Source organism: Heterodontus francisci, chromosome 19, assembly GCF_036365525.1.
Source record: "Heterodontus francisci isolate sHetFra1 chromosome 19, sHetFra1.hap1, whole genome shotgun sequence".
NCBI classification, from domain to species: domain Eukaryota; kingdom Metazoa; phylum Chordata; class Chondrichthyes; order Heterodontiformes; family Heterodontidae; genus Heterodontus; species Heterodontus francisci.
In genome coordinates, this window is record NC_090389.1 from 79222492 (window position 1) to 79239161 (window position 16670).

The window sequence follows — 16670 nt, forward strand, 5'->3', positions numbered from 1 at the left end:
AGTCCGGAGTGTCGCTCACACCTGATCATTCTGTTTTCCCCTGCTGGTGAAGCACAGCAGCGGCCAGGCGATGTCTTCGGTGCTCATCCGTCCACCTTTGAGGAGAAGGGGGGGGACCTCAGAGGTTGCAGAGTCATATTCTTTCCCCGCATCAAGCACCAGCTCAGATACAGTCACTTTAGTTGGACTGGTTGCGTCTTTGAATTCGTGCTCACAACCTGGTGCCAGCACCGCACAAGTGCTGGACCAGCTGCCAGAGGCAGTGTCGGCCGATGCCTCTGACACTCGGAGGACTGTGGGAGGCCAGGCCAGTGCTGAGCCCCGTGCTGATGATGAGATTCTCAGGACATCCATTCAGCAGGAGATGCTGCAGGGTCAGCGTGAGGTGCGTGGAGATCTGGCAGAGTTACCAGAGACAATGCGTGCTCTGGCTCGGAGTTTGGAGATCTCCATCCATGCAATGAGTAACACACAGTCCCTGTCCTCTGTACATCTGGCTTCCTCCATTGACAGATTGGCAGCTGCTGTGGAGGGCCCGCTCCAGCAGGCCATCCAAAACCTGCTGGAGATACGCAGAGACCTGCAAACCCTTAAAGAGACAGTGAGCTCTATGCAGCAGTACCTCAGCGAACTGTCGATGAGGCTCCTGCAATATCCAACAGCTGCATGCATCTGAGGGCTCCTCTCAGGGTGCTCCTGATATGTACAGCGGCTCCTTGTCCCCTCAGCCAGTGACATTAGCACCTCAGAATCCCAGGGTGACGGTGGGTGGTCCTGAGACTGCTCAGGGTCACCTCAACGTGCCGGGGCCCTCAAGGTCCCAGGCAGCCAGAGGATGTCCGCCAAGGTCATCCCAAGCCACGGGGCATCCTGAACAGCCACCAGCCTCTGGCTTGGCTGGCGGCGAGGGGTCATCAACACGTGTGAGCACTCGCAAACATTTTAAGAAATCACATTAACTGCACTTAGGGGTCACTGGTGCGATTATGAATTATTTATTTGCTGTTCAACTGTACACAAAACTTACAAAATTTCTCACTTGGCTTTTAAAAAAATCTGTCTCAAGTCAATGATGATGTGTTAGGTGATCTTTTTCTTCTGCATGGAATGGAGAGTTGGGGGAGGTGCCACATTGGTCCATGTTGTGTTTGAGGGAAAGGTGGACCATTGCAGCAGAGATTAGCACATGCTGGTGAGTGCTTTAGTGCTTCCAGCTGATGTGAATGCCTGAATTCAGATTGACATGTCAGTCACTGGCATACTACATGGGTCATGAGCCTCCGATCAGGAGAAATGCCTGAGTATTAGAACCTACCTGAAGACCGGAGCGGCGGCAGACTCTCTCTCTCTCTCTCTCTCTGTGTCTCCGCGTGCTGAGGTTCAAAAGAGGGGGGAAAAAGACTTACAGTGACATCACGGGATATCTGTAAGCTGATTGGTTGGGTAAGTAACAGCTGTTAGTGACTGTAAATAGCATTAAAAAATCAGAGGAGAGAAAGTTTTTTTTTTAACTTCAAAACCTTCCTTAGCTTAGTAGGACTAAAGTGTGTTTTTTTATTAATTAGTGTAGTTTATTAATAATTACTAGTAATTATCAATAATTCTTTTTAATATAGTAAGTAGTGGTTTTCAGGGAATCAAAGTCCCTAGTGTAAATAATATCTAATTTTCGAGTAATTTAACAGAGTAAATTAAGGGTAAGTCATGGCAGGGCAGCTCAGCAATGTGCAATGTTCTTCCTGTGCAATGTGGGAAGTCAGGGACACATCCAGTGGCCAGGGAGGTGGTCACCCTGCAGGTAAAGACTGCTCAGGCAGAAAGGGAATGGGTGACTGCCAGGCAGAGTAGAAGAACTAGGCAGGTAGTGCAGGAGTCCCCTGGGTCCATCTTTATCTCTAACAGATATTCCACTTTGAGTATTGTTGGGGAAGATAGCTTCTCAGGGGAATGCAGCAAGAGCCAAGACTGTGGCATCACAGGTGGGTCAGCTGCACAGGAGGGGAGGAAAAAGAGTGGGAGAGCTATAGTGATAGGGGATTCTGTTGTAAGGGATACAGATAGGCATTTCTGTGGCCGCAAACGTGACTCCAGGATGGTATGTTGCCTCCTTAGTGCTCAGGTCAAGGACGTCATGGAACGGCTGCAGGACATTCTGAAGGGGAGGGTGAACATTCAGAGATCGTGGTTCACATTGGTACCAACAACATAGATAGAAAGAGGGATGAGGTCCTGCAACAAGAATTTAGGGAGCTAGGTAGTAGATTAAAAAGCAGGGCCTCAAAGGTTTTAATCTTTGGATTATTCCCGGTGCCACGTGCTAGTGAGTATAGGAATAGGAGGATAGAGCAGATGAAAGCGTGGCTGTAGACAAGGTGCAGGAGGGAGGGCTTTAGTTTCCTGGATCACTGGGTCTGTTTCTGACAAAGGTGGGACATGTTCAAGTTGGACGGGTTGCACCTGAACCGGAACGGGACCAACATCTTTGCTGGGAGGTTTGCTAGTGCTGTTGAGGGGGTTTAAACTAATTTGGCAGGGGGATGGGATACAGAGTGGAGGTACAGCAGGGGGTGATGCACAGCCAAATATAGAAGAGAAATTAAGTCAGTCTGGAAGTTAGAGCAAATATAGACCTGTTAAGGCACAAGCGAATAATGCAAGGCTGGATTGCATCTATTTCAACACAAGGAGTCTTACAAGGAAGGCAGATGAATTGCGGACATTGATTAACACATGGGAATATGATATTATTGCTATCACAGAGACATGGTTGGGGGAAGGGAAGGACTGGCAGCTCAATATTCCAGGATATAGAATCTTCAGGCATGACGGGGGCAGGGGGGGTGGGGGTTGGTGGAGGTTGTAAAAGAGGAGATGGCATTGCACTATTGATCAAGGAGTCAATCACTGCAGTAAGGAGGGATGATATCTTACAAGGTTCCTCAAATGAGGCCATATGGGTAGATAGAGGAGCGGATATGTAGGCAAATCTCAGGCAGGTGTAAAAATAATAGGGTAATAATGGTAGGGGATTTCAACTTCCCCAATATTAACTGGGACAGTCTTAGTGCAAAATGCTTAAAGGGGGCGGAATTCTTAAAGTGCATCCAGGAGAGCTTTTTGAGCCAGCACGTAGAAAGTCTACAAGAGAAGGGGCAGTACTTGATCTAATCTTAGGGACCGAAGCTGGACAAGTGGTCGGTGCATCAGTGGGCGAGCGACCATAATTCTGTAAGATTTAAGGTAGTTATGGAAAAGGACAAAGATGGACTGGAAATAAAGGCACTGAATTGGGGGAAGGCCGATTTCAATATGATAAAACAGAATCTGGCCAAAGTGGATTGGGAGCAGCTACTTGTAGAAAAGTCTACATCAGGTTAGTGGGAGTCATTCAAAAAGGAAATAGTGAGAGTTCAGGGCCAACATGTACCCGTTAAGGTGAAGGGTAGGACCAACAAGTCCAGGGAACCCTGGATGTCAAGGGATATAGAGGATTGGATAAGGAAAAAAAAGGAGGCTTATGGCAGATTCAGAGGGCTGAAAACAGTGGAGGCCCTAGAAGAGTATAGAAAGTGTAGAATGGTACTTAAAAAAGTAATTAGGAGAGCGAAGAGGGGGCATGAAAAAACACTGGCAGACAAGGCAAAGGAAAATCCCAAGGCGTTTTATAAGTATATTAAGGGCAAGAGGATAACCAGGGAAAGAGGTAGGGCCCATCAGGGACCAAGGTGGCAATGTGTGTGCGGAGTTGGAAGATGTAGGTGACGTTTTAAGTTACTTTTCAACTGTGTTCACTATGGAGAAGGACGATGTAGGTGTAGAGATCAGGGAGGGGGATTGTGATATACTCGAACAAATTAGCATTGAAAGGGAGGAGGTATTAGTGGTTTTAGCAGGCTTAGAAGTGGATAAATCCCCAGTCCCAGATCAGATGCATCCCAGGCGGTTATGTGAGGCAAGGAAGGAGATAGCAGGGGCTCTGACACAAATTTTCAAATCCTCTCTGGCCACAGGAGAGGTACCAGAGAACTGGAGGACAGCGAATGTGGTACCATTATTCAAGAAGGGTAGCAAGGATAAACCAGGTAATTACAGGCCAGTGAGTCTAACACCAGTGGTATGGAAACGATTGGAAAAATTCTGAGGGACAGGATTAATCTCCACTTGGAGAGGCGGGGATTAATCAGGAATAGTCAGCATAGCTTTGTCAGGGGGAGATCGTGTCTAACAAACTTGATTGAATTTTTCGAGGAAGTGACTAGATGTGTAGATGAGGGTAAAGCAGTTGATGTAGTCTACATGGACTTCAGTAAGGCTTTTAATAATGCCCCGCATGGGAGATTGGTTAAGAAACTAAGAGCCCATGGGATCCAAAATTGGCTTAGTGGCAGGAGGCAGAGAGTGATGGTTGAGGGTTGTTTCTGCGATTGGAGGCCTATGCCCAGTGGTGTACCGCAGGGATCGGTGCTGAGACTCTTACTGTTTGTAGTGTACATTAATGATTTAGACGTGAATATAGGAGGTATGATCAGTAAGTTCGTAGATGACACAAAAATTGGTGGTGTCGTAGATAGTGAGGAGGAAAGCCTTAGATTACAGGACGATATAGATGGGCTGGTAAGATGGGCGGAGCAGTGGCAAATGGAATTTAATCCTAAGTGTGAGGCGATGCATTTTGGGAGGACTAACAAGGCAAGGGAATATACAATGGATGGTAGGACCCTAGGAAGTACAGACGATCAGAGAGACCTTGGTGTACTTGTCCATAGATCACTGAAGGCAGCAGCACAAGTAGATAAGGTGGCTAGGAAGGCATATGGGATACTTGACTTTATTAGCCGAGGCATAGAATATAAGAGCAGGGAAGTTATGATGGAGCTGTATAAAACTCTAGTTCAGCCACAGCTGGAGTACTGTGTACAGTTCTGAGCACCATACTATAGGAAGGATGTGATTGCACTGGAGAGGGTGCAGAGGACATTCACCAGCATGTTGCCTGGGCTGGAGCATTTCAGCTATGAAGAGAGACTGGATAGGCTGGGATTGTTTTCCTTAGAGCAGAGAAGGCTGAGGGGAGACCTGACTGAGGTACACAAAATTATGAGGGGCATTGATAGGTTAGATAGGAAGAAACTTTTTCCCTTAGCAGAGGTGTCAATAACCAGGGGGCATAGATTTAAGGTAATGGGCAGGAGGTTTAGAGGGATTTGAGGAAAAAAAATTTCACCCAGAGTGTGGTTGGAATCTGGAAGACACTGCCTGAAGGGGTGGTAGAGGCAGGAACCCTCACAACATTTAAGAAGTATTTAGATGAGCACTTGAAATGCCATAGCATACAAAGCTGTGGGCCAAGTGCTGGAAAATGGGATTAGAATAGATAGGTGCTTGATGGCCGGCATGGACACGATGGGCCAAAGAGCCTGTTTCTGCAATGTATGACTCTTTGACTCCTGAGCTTCCATTGCACTCAATTCCTGCAAACCTCCAACTGCTTCTCCCGACATTCAAGTGGCTGCGCCCCCAACTCCTCCTCCTCAACCCTTTCATTCTCCTCAACAGAGGGTGCCTCGTGCTGAACAATGTCCTTATCATCCATGGCCTCCCCCCTCTGCAGTGCCAGGTTATGTAAGGTGCAGCAGACGACAACAATGCAAGATACCCTTGCTGGCGAGTACTGAAGGGCACCACCTGAGCATTCCAGGATCCGAAATCTCAACTGCAGAAGACCTACGGTCTGCTTAATGGTGATTCTGGTTGTCACATGGCTCGCATTGTACCGTTCCTCTGCTTCATTCCGTGGGTTCCTCACAGGTGTCATCAGCCATGTCTTCAGAGGGTAACCTATCACCAAGTATGGTGGGGGGTGGGTGCTGGGTGGGAGCTGAATAGCACTGGCACCTGGGAGTTCTGGCGAATGAATGCGTTGTGACTGCTTCCTGGATAACAAGTACACACCTGCAATATGCTCTGAAGGTTGTCACAGACAAGTTGCACACTCATAGACTGAAACCCCTTTCAACTAATAAAGGCCCCCAGACAGACCTGTAGGTGCTCTAATGGCCACATGTATGCGGTCAATCACGCCTTGGACCATGGGGAACCCAATAATGGTACTGAAGCCTCTGGCTGTCTCAGCCTGACTGGCAGAGTCTGTCTGGAACTTGATGAACTGGTTGGGACGCCTGAATACGGCATCTGGTGCCACCTTAATGCAGTGCTGTGCTGATGACTGTGAGATTTCGCGCATCTCCTGTGGAAGCCTGGAATGCGCCTGCAGCATAGAAGTTCAGAGCGACTGTGACCTTTACTACCACCGGAATTGGATGGCCACCCACGCAGTTGGAGCTGACCTCCGCTGACATCATTTCACACAGAGATATGACAGTCTCTCGGGACAGGCACAGTCTTCGAAGGCACTGGCGCTCCGACGTCTTTTTTTTAATTCATTCATGGGATGTGGGCGTCGCTGGCCAGGCCAGCATTTATTGCCCATCCCTAATTGCCCTTGAGAAGGTGGTGGTGAGCTGCCTTCTTGAACCGCTGCAGTCCATGCAGGGTAGGTACACCCACAGTGCTGTTAGGAAGGGAGTTCCAGGATTTTGACCCAGTGACAGTGAAGGAACGGCGATATAGTTCCAAGTCAGGATGGTGTATGACTTGGACGGGAACTTGCAGGTGGTGGTGTACCCATGCATTTGCTGCCCTTGTCCTTCTAGTTGGTAGAGGTCGCAGGTTTGGAAGGTGCTGTCTAAGGAGCCTTGTTGCATTGCTGCAGTGCATCTTGTAGATGGTACACAGTGCTGCCACTGTGCGTTGGTGGTGGAGGGAATGAATGTTTGTGGATGGGGTGCCAATCAAGCGGGCTGCTTTGTCCTGGATGGTGTCGAGCTTCTTGAGTGTTGTTGGAGCTGCACCCATCCAGGCAAGTGGAGAGTAATCTATCACACTCCTGACTTGTGCTTTGTATATGGTGGACTGGCTTTGGGGAGTCAGGAGGTGAGTTACTCACCTCAGGATTCCTAGCCTCTGACCTGCTCTTGTAGCCACGGTATTTATGTGGCTACTCCAGTTCAGTTTCTGGTCTATGGTAGCCCCTAGGATGTTGATAGTGGGGGATTCAGCGATTGTAATGCCATTGAATGTCAAGGGGAGATGGTTAGATTCTCTCTTGTTGGAGATGGTCATTGCCTGGCATTTGTGTGGCATGAATGTTACTTGCCACTTATCAGCCCAAGCCTGGATATTGTTCAGGTCTTGCTGCATTTCTACACGGACTGCTTCAGTATCTGAGGAGTCACGAATGGTGCTGAACATTGTGCAATCATCAGCGAACATCCCTACTTCTGACCTTATGATTGAAGGAAGGTCATTGATGAAGCAGCTGAAGATGGTTGGGCCTTGGACACTACCCTGAGGAACTCCTGCAGTGATGTCCTGGAGCTCAGATGATTGACCTCCAACAACCACAACATGAAAGCTCAGAAAGCTCAGCCGCTGCCGGTACACCCTGCCGACTGGGTAGACTCGTCTCCTCACAGGTGTTTGCTCCCAGTGCACTCTGTGACCTTCTGCCACTCTCCCATAACCAGGCCACAGTTGGCCAGCAGGTCGCTGATTTCCCTGGCCACTTGTTCCCCTGTCGCTCCTTGTGGTGTTCTCTTCCTCACTGGAGGACCCTCCTCCAGAGTGGGCAGCCCATGGCTGCAGCATCCCAAAAATGTAATGGGGACAGCTATTTGCTGCCTGCTACAAGGACACGCACTCACATACCCCCTCCCCTACCCAGGATAAATCACTGATGCTGTGGCCTTACCAGGATTTTCACTCACTCTGGTGAACCCTGGTGAGCCAGAAATATCAGCCCCGAGCTTGCAATTAACTCAGAAATAAAACAGAGAGAAATGAAAAATCAAGTATCTCCAACTCCTTCACTGACACACCGGCTGTCGCTCTTTTAAAGCTGCCTGGTTTGCCACCCCACCTTTGACCCATTTGCAAGACATTAAATTGAACAGCCCTGTAAAATTTCTACCAATTGCATTTTCAATTACATCAATTGGCCCTTAAATCAGAAGGCGAGCAGCGCATACATCATGCCCGCTGTCCAACCAGCGTAAGATGGGGATTCAATGTAATGACTTTGGGGACCCGACCTGACATCATTGCCTGCCATTTTTTGGTTTGGCCGCCTTGGAGTACGCCCGATTTAACCAGATAAAATTCTGGCCAAGGTCTCTTCGGTGTCGGACTTTGTTTTATAATGCTCATGTGAAGTGCCTTGGGATATTTTATTACGTTAAAGGTGCTAGATAAGTACAAGTTGTTGTTGTTTAGTGTACCTTGGTTCCACTCTGTTTAATTGGACCTTCTTAGATGCCTTAAATATCAAACAGGATAGACATGAGGCTAGAGGAGATCCACCCAGAGTTGGCAAACTTATTGCAGCTTCCACACTTGGTGGTTTGTTCTGCCACCAGTCACAAAGGTGGGGTTGGTAGGCCCACTGAGGGTGTTGCATTAGTCATTGGATGCCAGCGAGGTCATTGTGTGGCTGCCACGCTATTGACTTGCTTTTGGAAGCTGTACATTCATTTGTAGCAACTGGAGGTAGAGTGGAGCAGATGGATGTGAAATTGCAGTGCACTTTGTATCTGGCAGGTGGGTGAAGAGCTGTGGCTGTGTGGGTGCAAGGGGGTGAGGAGAGCTGTTTCTGTATGTGGACACAGAGTGATGGGGAGCCATGTCTGTGTGTGGGTACTTGCGGGTGGGGTGCCAGGGGGTGGGGTAGATCTGTATCTGTCCGGTTGGAGAGGGGGGGAATTAAAGGTGAGAGCTGTGTATGTGGCCTAAAATAAAAACAAAAAGTACTGTTGATACTCAGCATGTCAGGCAGCATCTGCACAGAGAAGGTCTGGACCTTGCACCACATCTATATGTGGCCGCTAGATGTCGCTCTGTTTGCATCTGATCCGCGGGGCGGGGCCAGGGGAGAGCTGCAGTGTCACTCCGGGATCGTGGGAGGGCGCTGTCGCCGGGCTGTGTGAAATGGAGCGGGAGCCCAGGCGGTTTGGCTCCGCCTCCCAAGGGGTTTTGGCTCCGCCTTCCGCGTCAGTTTGCGGCCGGCTCCGTTATTCTCCCTGTAAATCAGCGTCCAGAGCAGCGCCTCAACAATGTCGCACCAGACCGGGATACCCGGTAAGAGCCTCAAACAATGTCGCCGTTTGAACATTAATTTCAGTGATGATCAATTTCTACAGCGGTTTGCGGGAGGCACCGACTCGCCAGTTAATTTGAATTATGGCCGGTTTTTGTCCCCCCTCTCGTTCCCGTTTCTGTTGCTGGGGAAACCCGGCGCGTAACTCCCTGATCCCGGAGCCAGAGGTCCCGCCCATGAGGCGCGCCGATTGGTGGATCGTGGCGTCTGGATCGCGAAACGTTTGCTGATTGGCTGTCTCTGGTGTCTATCACAATCAGTGTAGCTTGAGTATGCCGGAGGGGGGGTGGGTAGAGACGGGGACCAAAAGATGAGCTTTAAACCTGTAAATCTCATTTTACTCCCTGCTCCCTTAAATTAAAAAAAACGTGCAGCACAGTGTTTGTGATGCTTTCCTAGGATTAGATTATCTTTTGAGTATTTGCACTTTGCTCAGTACCCCCACTTCGGTGGAAAATAAACACCCCAGACCGTAGTTTATTGGGAAAATTTGATCCAATATGACACCAAAAGCAGCAGCAAAGACCTTTTTTAAAAATACCTGCAGTTGGTATGTCACAACTGGTAGGTGATTTTTAAAAAAAAATACTGGAAATAGGCAACAGATCCATCAGTGTCTGTAAAGCAAAAAGAGATGGTTCCCCTCCTTGCCCCTTGTTTGTATGGCAGTGTGGGGGATGGGCTTATAATAGTGTTTAGAATGACACAAAAGCTCCTTCAGATGCAATGACAGTCATATCTGGTGCCTCGTGAGCAGAGTCTACAAGGAAGGATGATGACAAGGCGAGACACACCACAGCCATGCCATTGTTAGCAGCTGGTCGCAGAATAGCATCAACACAGGCCAGGGGCTCTCAGCTGGGGAATGGTCCACAACACTAAGAAATCTATATATTTGAAGCGATTTGTAAAGATACTTGTCTAATATGGAAGCAGAATTCACATATTCGTTAGATTAAAGATTCAAGTATTAAGGTATAACTTTTTTGTTTTTTTTAACAAACTTGTTCATTGGAATGTGGGTGTCGCTGGCAAAACCAAACTTTAATGCCCATCCCTAATTACCCTTAAGAAGGTGGTGGTGAGCTGCCTTCCGGACCTCCTGCAGTCTATGTGGTGTAGTTACCCCCACAGTGCTGTTACATAAGGTTGCTCCCTCTGTAATTGATTTGATAAATATTAGTTAGAATGGCTATGCATGTTTTGAAGGTGCTGTCAATTAGATCTGAGTCTTGGCCTGTTTGTTTAAATTTTTGGTTATTCTCAAAATGTCTTGGTCTTTTATGACCTATTGTCCATTACAGGGAGCATTTGAGGCGAATAGCATAGATACATTTATGGGGAAACTGGATAAACATGTGATGGAGAAAGGAATAGAATGTGATGCTGGTAAGGTTAGATGAAGAACAGAGAGGAGACTGTTGTGGAGCATAAACACCAGCATGAACATGTTGGGCCGAATGGCCTGTTTTTGTACATTCTACATGATGACAGCAAGGTTTAGGGTTGTCTGCAATGGCATCATGTGCCGTTAAGGCACAATATTCCCCAGACGGGTTGAGCTTTTTTAATGCAGTTGCAAACAATTTCATCAAATCAGATGGTCCCTGTTGTAATTTGTGCTGTTTAGTATAAACAGAATGCTTTTTATAAGCTTTCTACATCCCATGGCAGCTTGGGATCTCTTTTGTTTACCCTACTACAGGTTTACACATTGACAACATGTACTTGCTCCAGATATCTGATCTTTTAAATCCACTCTTAAAGTTAAATAATTTGTGGTAAAATTCATGAATTTGTTCACTAACTGTACATGTAGAATTTATTTAAAAATCACAAAAATACTTTTCGATGCTGCAGTGCCATTAGGTGGGGATTAAATTATGAAACTGAGTTGTAGTAGTCTGAAGTTTTTGTAGCTTTGCCTGCAATTTTAATTGTCTCCTTTAGATTGACCTAGTTTGGTAGTTATCCAACATGCTGTGTGTTTCATCAGTCATCTTTCCCTACACAGTTTGTCATCAGGAGGTGTCAAGTAGAAGGTTGGTGCTTCTGGACCCAGGGAGGGGAGGGGGAAGAGTTGTCTTTGTTGTTCTTCTGAACCTCTTAATAAAATGGTCAGAGTATCATTTATGGTGGCGAGGAAGCATATTGCTTGTCTACCTTTTGGATGCAGATTGCTGCAATAGAAGATTTAAAGAAGGAAAGAATTCAAAAAAACTTTCCTTCTTGATTTTTAAAAAAAGGTACACACAGAAATTCACTTCCTGCCTACTGCTTGACACAACTTCGTCACAAATGAGGGTGAAAGCAGATTGGCTGAGAGTATCTGATGACAAGTACTAGCATCTTAGCAAGTCATGTTTTGTAGTTTTGGCTCTTGAGTGCTTAGTCGTATCAAGTACTTGGAGTTCACGTTGCATCCTGTTCCTACTATGTGCAGCTGCATTAAAACATCATTTGACATCATCTTGTAGAGGTGCCCACCAAAAGCTTAAGACATCTTCAATTACAAATGACCATCTATTTCATCATATGACAATGGAAGGAATGATCTCATCATATTTGCTCCACTGGGTTTGTGTTACATTGCTTAGGTATGACTGTTTTGTCAATAATGGTGTGAATGGTCGTGTGATCTGCAGTCATATTATGCAAGGATTGAAATTAATCCCTTCACATGCATATCCCAAGCTCACATTACCCATTTATTTGTACTCTGATTCCACCATGAAGTGTGTGACTGATTTGCAAAAGCAGGAGGGCATCAGGTGGATGCTGCTTGGCAGTCCTCACAAGATAGACTTTGAATAAATATTCATGACTGAACATTGTGTTACCTATCCACAACACAAGTGGGCCATCGGCTAAAATATTAATTAATTGAGAGAATTCACTTTGCTCCCCATGCAGTGTCAGGCATCTGCCATCATCAGCACAATGATGAGCAACAATCACCATCCTTTTTTGTTGTTTCCTGTTGAGAGGAACTTTCAGCAAAATATTGGGCTACATGCTGTACTTAATAATGAATAAGATGTGCATCATGCATGAATAATGCAAGGGTGCAGTTGGATTTAGTGAGGCTGTCAACTGGCCCTGAAGTACATTAGTTCTGATTAGATTGTATATACATTTTTGTGGTTGGTGGTATTGATGGTATTTGATCTTTTAGGATTTTTTCCAACAGGAATTTGATGGGACTTTTTTTTTTACTGTTCTTTAACCCTATTTATATAGTAAGTAACTCTGAAGATTTTAAGTTTTGTTTTTAAGTAGACTGTCCTGAGAATTGGGTTGTGCAATCGTGCTCGAAAATAAATATTAGTTCATCAAAACAGTTGACAGTCATACACATGATGCAAAGTTAGGTTAAAAATGCAACATCATCTCAACTCATTCAGTGAAGTAAAGCTTACTTTCAATTGAAGTCTAGTGGCGTAAAATTAATAGGAGAAAAATATATCTGAGGTAGAATGGTTCTTGATCAGAATTTATGGCAGATCAGCTTTTGAAGTGGAACTTAGGCTGCATTTAAAATGTGAAAAGGGTGTTGGTTTTGCCTGCTAGTTCTGGTGAAACCTTTGTTATTTTGGGTTACTCGCAATCCAACTGCCCATGTGTGAAGAACCTCAGTCTGAGATCCAAAGCAACATAGAGTTTGAGAGATCACCAAACAATGAACAGGCAAGTGGACTACACTCCTGTATAGTGTTGTCTTGTATGGTGATTTTAAAAATTCACTTTCTTTCAGCTGGCCTGAACACAGCAGCGAAGGCAAATAGAGATAAAAGCATGATACATGTTATGGAAACTGACTGACTATAGGATAGCAGAAGCAGAGAGGGGAGATCCACCCACCTGTCGCAAGACTAAACTACATAGTTTCCAGAGCCAGCAGGTAGAAGGATGTTCGATTCAAAAGTGAATCTGATTAAGTTCAGTTCCTGTCAAACACCAAATGCAACATTACCACTTACCAGACTTGCTCTGAAGCAGAACATCAGAAAGAAAAAATGAATCTTCTAGCTAATACGTTAACCATTTTTATAGCATGGTTTTATAACCTTTGTACCTCAGTGCTCATTGGAACACTTTGAAGATCTGCTCAATCGTGACTCAGTCCTTGATGTGAGTGCCCGCCACGACTTCAACACAATCCTAGCTGACATGAGATTGAAAAGGCCATCCGACAGCTAAAAATCAATAAGCCCAGCGGTGTAGACTGAATTCCTGCAGAAATTTTAAAAGACAGCGAAGAGGCATTCTTGACACAAATACATGGACTCCTCTCCCTCATCTGGAAGGAGGAGAGCATGCCAGGGGATCTCCAAGACGCCGTAATTGTGGCCAGCATGAGGAAGCACTTTTTTACGCAGAGGGTGGTAATGACCTGGAACTCACTGCCCCCAAGGGTGGAAGAAGCTGAGCTGATCAATGACTTCAAGAGGAAGTTGGATGGCCAGCTTAGGGATACGGGGCTCAGGCCGGGGAGCGGGACTGACTGCATAACTCCGTGGAGAGCTGGCTTAGACACGATGGGCTGAATGGCCTCTTTCTGTGCCGTAAATGACTCAAATTAGTAAACATCACATCCACGGGTGTCTAGAAAGAGAAATAAAGGATTGTTTTGGAAAATGGATGATACATTGATACTGACTTTTGTAGTCAGTAGGGTTGGCATTCAATGATTATGCAGATAGTTCTGGACTATCAGTATGGCTTTGTGCAGATATACATTGGCCTGGCAAAGTAATGCCATGTTTGCTTTATTTTTCACAAATTCTGCTATGAATGCTCATACACGGTTCCAGTCTCCAGCTGTTGACCTAGGTACTATTGAAAGGCTAGTTCTTCTGTTGGGAGTCATTACACATGTGTTGTACTTATGGTTTATGGAGCTGTCCATTTTAATCATTTGCTTTTCAGATCGATATATTTTAACAGTGCAGAAGCGGTTGTTTAAAAAAATGCTTTTGTTTGACTGAAGGGATGCTTGAGATACAAGGACTCTGACATTTAATTTCTATTCACCGTAGTGAATGATGTTGACATAGCTAAGAATGAAGTTGAAAAGAGACCTTGGAGTCTTAGTAAACTCGACATTAAACATGTCCAACCAATGCAGAGCAGCAATCAACAAAATCAATAGGATGTTGTTGAATTACATAGCCAAAATAGTGGAATATAAGTCAGAGGAGGTAGCAATCGAACCTTGCAGTGCTCTAGTCAGGGCTTACCTTGAATACTGTGCCCAGTTGTGGTCGCCAGACAACAAGAGACATTCAAGTATGGAAGGTAGGGCTGAGAAGAGCCATGAGGCTGGTCCCTAGTATCGGGCATCTAAATTATGAGGAAACACTGGAGAAACTTGGGCTTTTCAACTGCAAAGGAGGTGATCTTAGAGAGGTATACAAGATCATTACAGGTACAGAAAATGTTAATGTGAAACAGTACTTGAAATTAAATTAGAAAAGGTGACACAGGTTCAAACAAGTAAAACATAATTTTGGGACTGACATAATGAAATTCTTGACAACGGTGAGATGTTAGGATCTCCAGGATGGATGAATTAAGATGGGAAAATAGTATTCCTCATTGATAATTATCTTCTGAGCTCACTTTATCTTTTTATTTTAAACACTAATGTGGATAACCTCAAGAAGGAGTGGCGAGAAGGTGCACTGAGTGTAGAAAGGCAGCAAACAACCCACAGGCCCATGCATTGCCAATCAATGTACTAAAAAATATGCAGTGCTGTAATCTGTTTCATTGGCCAAGAAATGGGTGTGTTATTTGTGCCTTTATTGCTAAAACACCCCTGTCCATTCCAAAAGGTTTGAAAACACAACTGTGTCTGACCATAAGCTAAGAGTACAAGACACATCTATTTACAAGGGATGAGAGTACATAGAAGCAAAGGGTTGGGGGGAATCTGGAATGTAGAGCAGCAGGAAGTATAAGACAGTTGACCAACTGTCTTAGATTTGGAGGTGAAGAAATTCATGAGCGCATTGCCAGAAGTGACAACAGATTAAAATAATGGAAATATTGCAATATTAACAGTTTACATAAAATGCACATAACTGCAGTTTAACAAAAATATTAATGAGTTTTAAAATTATAGAGTGTACCAAGAAGCTGATAGTTTACTTTCATATACTATTTTCTCTAACGAGAAACATAAAAACAGACTGTAAAAGTTTCTATAAGTATGTAAAAAAAAAAGTTAACAAAGACAAATGTGGGCCCACTAAAGGCAGAAGCAGGAGAATTTATAGTGGGGAATAAGGAATTGGCAGAGAAACTAAAATACTTTGTGTCTATCTTCACAGAGGAAGATGCAAAAAACCTCCCAGGCATACTAGAGAACCAAGGGAGGATTTACTTGCAGTAGAGGGAGTGCAACGAAGGTTCACCAGACTGATTCCTGGGCTGGCAAAATTATCCTATGAGGGAAGATTGAGGAGACTGGGCTTGTATTCTTTAGAGTTTAGAAGAATGAGAGGTGAACTCATTGAAGCATCCAAAATTCTTACAGGGCTCGACAGGGTTGATGCAGGAAGGATGTTTCCCCTGGCTGGTGGTGTTTAGAACCAGGGGACACAGTCTCAGAATAAGAGGTAGGCCTTTTATGACCGAGATGAGGAGGAATTTCTTCACTCAGAGGGTGGTGAATCTTTGGAATTTTCTACCCCAGAGGGCTATGGAGGCCCAGTCATTGAGTGTGTTCAAGACAGAAAACTATAGGTTTCTAGATATTAAAGATATCAAGGAATATGGGGATAGTGTAGGAAAATGCCGTTGAGGTAGCAGATCAGTCATGATCTAGTTGAATGGCAGCGGTTCAGGTTCGAGGAGCCGAATGGCCTACTCCTGCTCCTATTTCCTGTGTTCCTAAAGAGAAACTGAAAGAAATTAGTATTAGTAAAAAAAACTTATACTGGAAAAATTAATGGGACTGAAAGTTGATCAATTCCCTGGACCTGATGATCTACATCCCCAGAGTGTTGAAAGAGGTGGCTGTAGAGATAGTGGATGCATTGGAGGTCATCTTTCAAATTCTATAGATTTTAGAATGGTTCCTGCAGATTGGAAGCTAGCAACTGCAACCCCACTATTTAAGAAAGGAGGGAGAGAGAGAATGGGGAACTACAGAACTGTTAGACTGACATCAGTAGTAGGGAAAATGCTAGAATCTATTATAAAGAATGCGATAATCAGACACTTAGAAAATAATGGTAGGATTGGACAGAGTCAACATGGATTTATAAAAGGGAAATAATGTTTTACATACCTGTTGGAGTTTTTTGAGAATGTAACTAGCAGAATAGATAAAGGGGAACCAGTGGATGTGGTGTATTTGGATTTTTAGAAGGCTTTCGATAAGGTCCCACACAGGAGATTGGTAAGCAAAATTAGAGCACATGGAATTGGGAGTGATGTACTGGCATGGATT

General features: G+C 45.1%; 1 protein-coding gene across 1 annotated transcript in view; it reads left to right on the plus strand.

The window, feature by feature from the left end:
* Positions 1–9101: 9101 nt before the first annotated feature.
* twf2 (twinfilin-2) overlaps positions 9102–16670 on the plus strand; it is a 152921-nt gene continuing 145352 nt past the window's right edge. Inside the window, exon 1 of the mRNA XM_068052070.1 lies at positions 9102–9192. Coding sequence (XP_067908171.1) covers positions 9168–9192 — 25 coding nt within the window. The 5' untranslated portion in view covers positions 9102–9167. The remainder of the gene's footprint in view (positions 9193–16670) is intronic.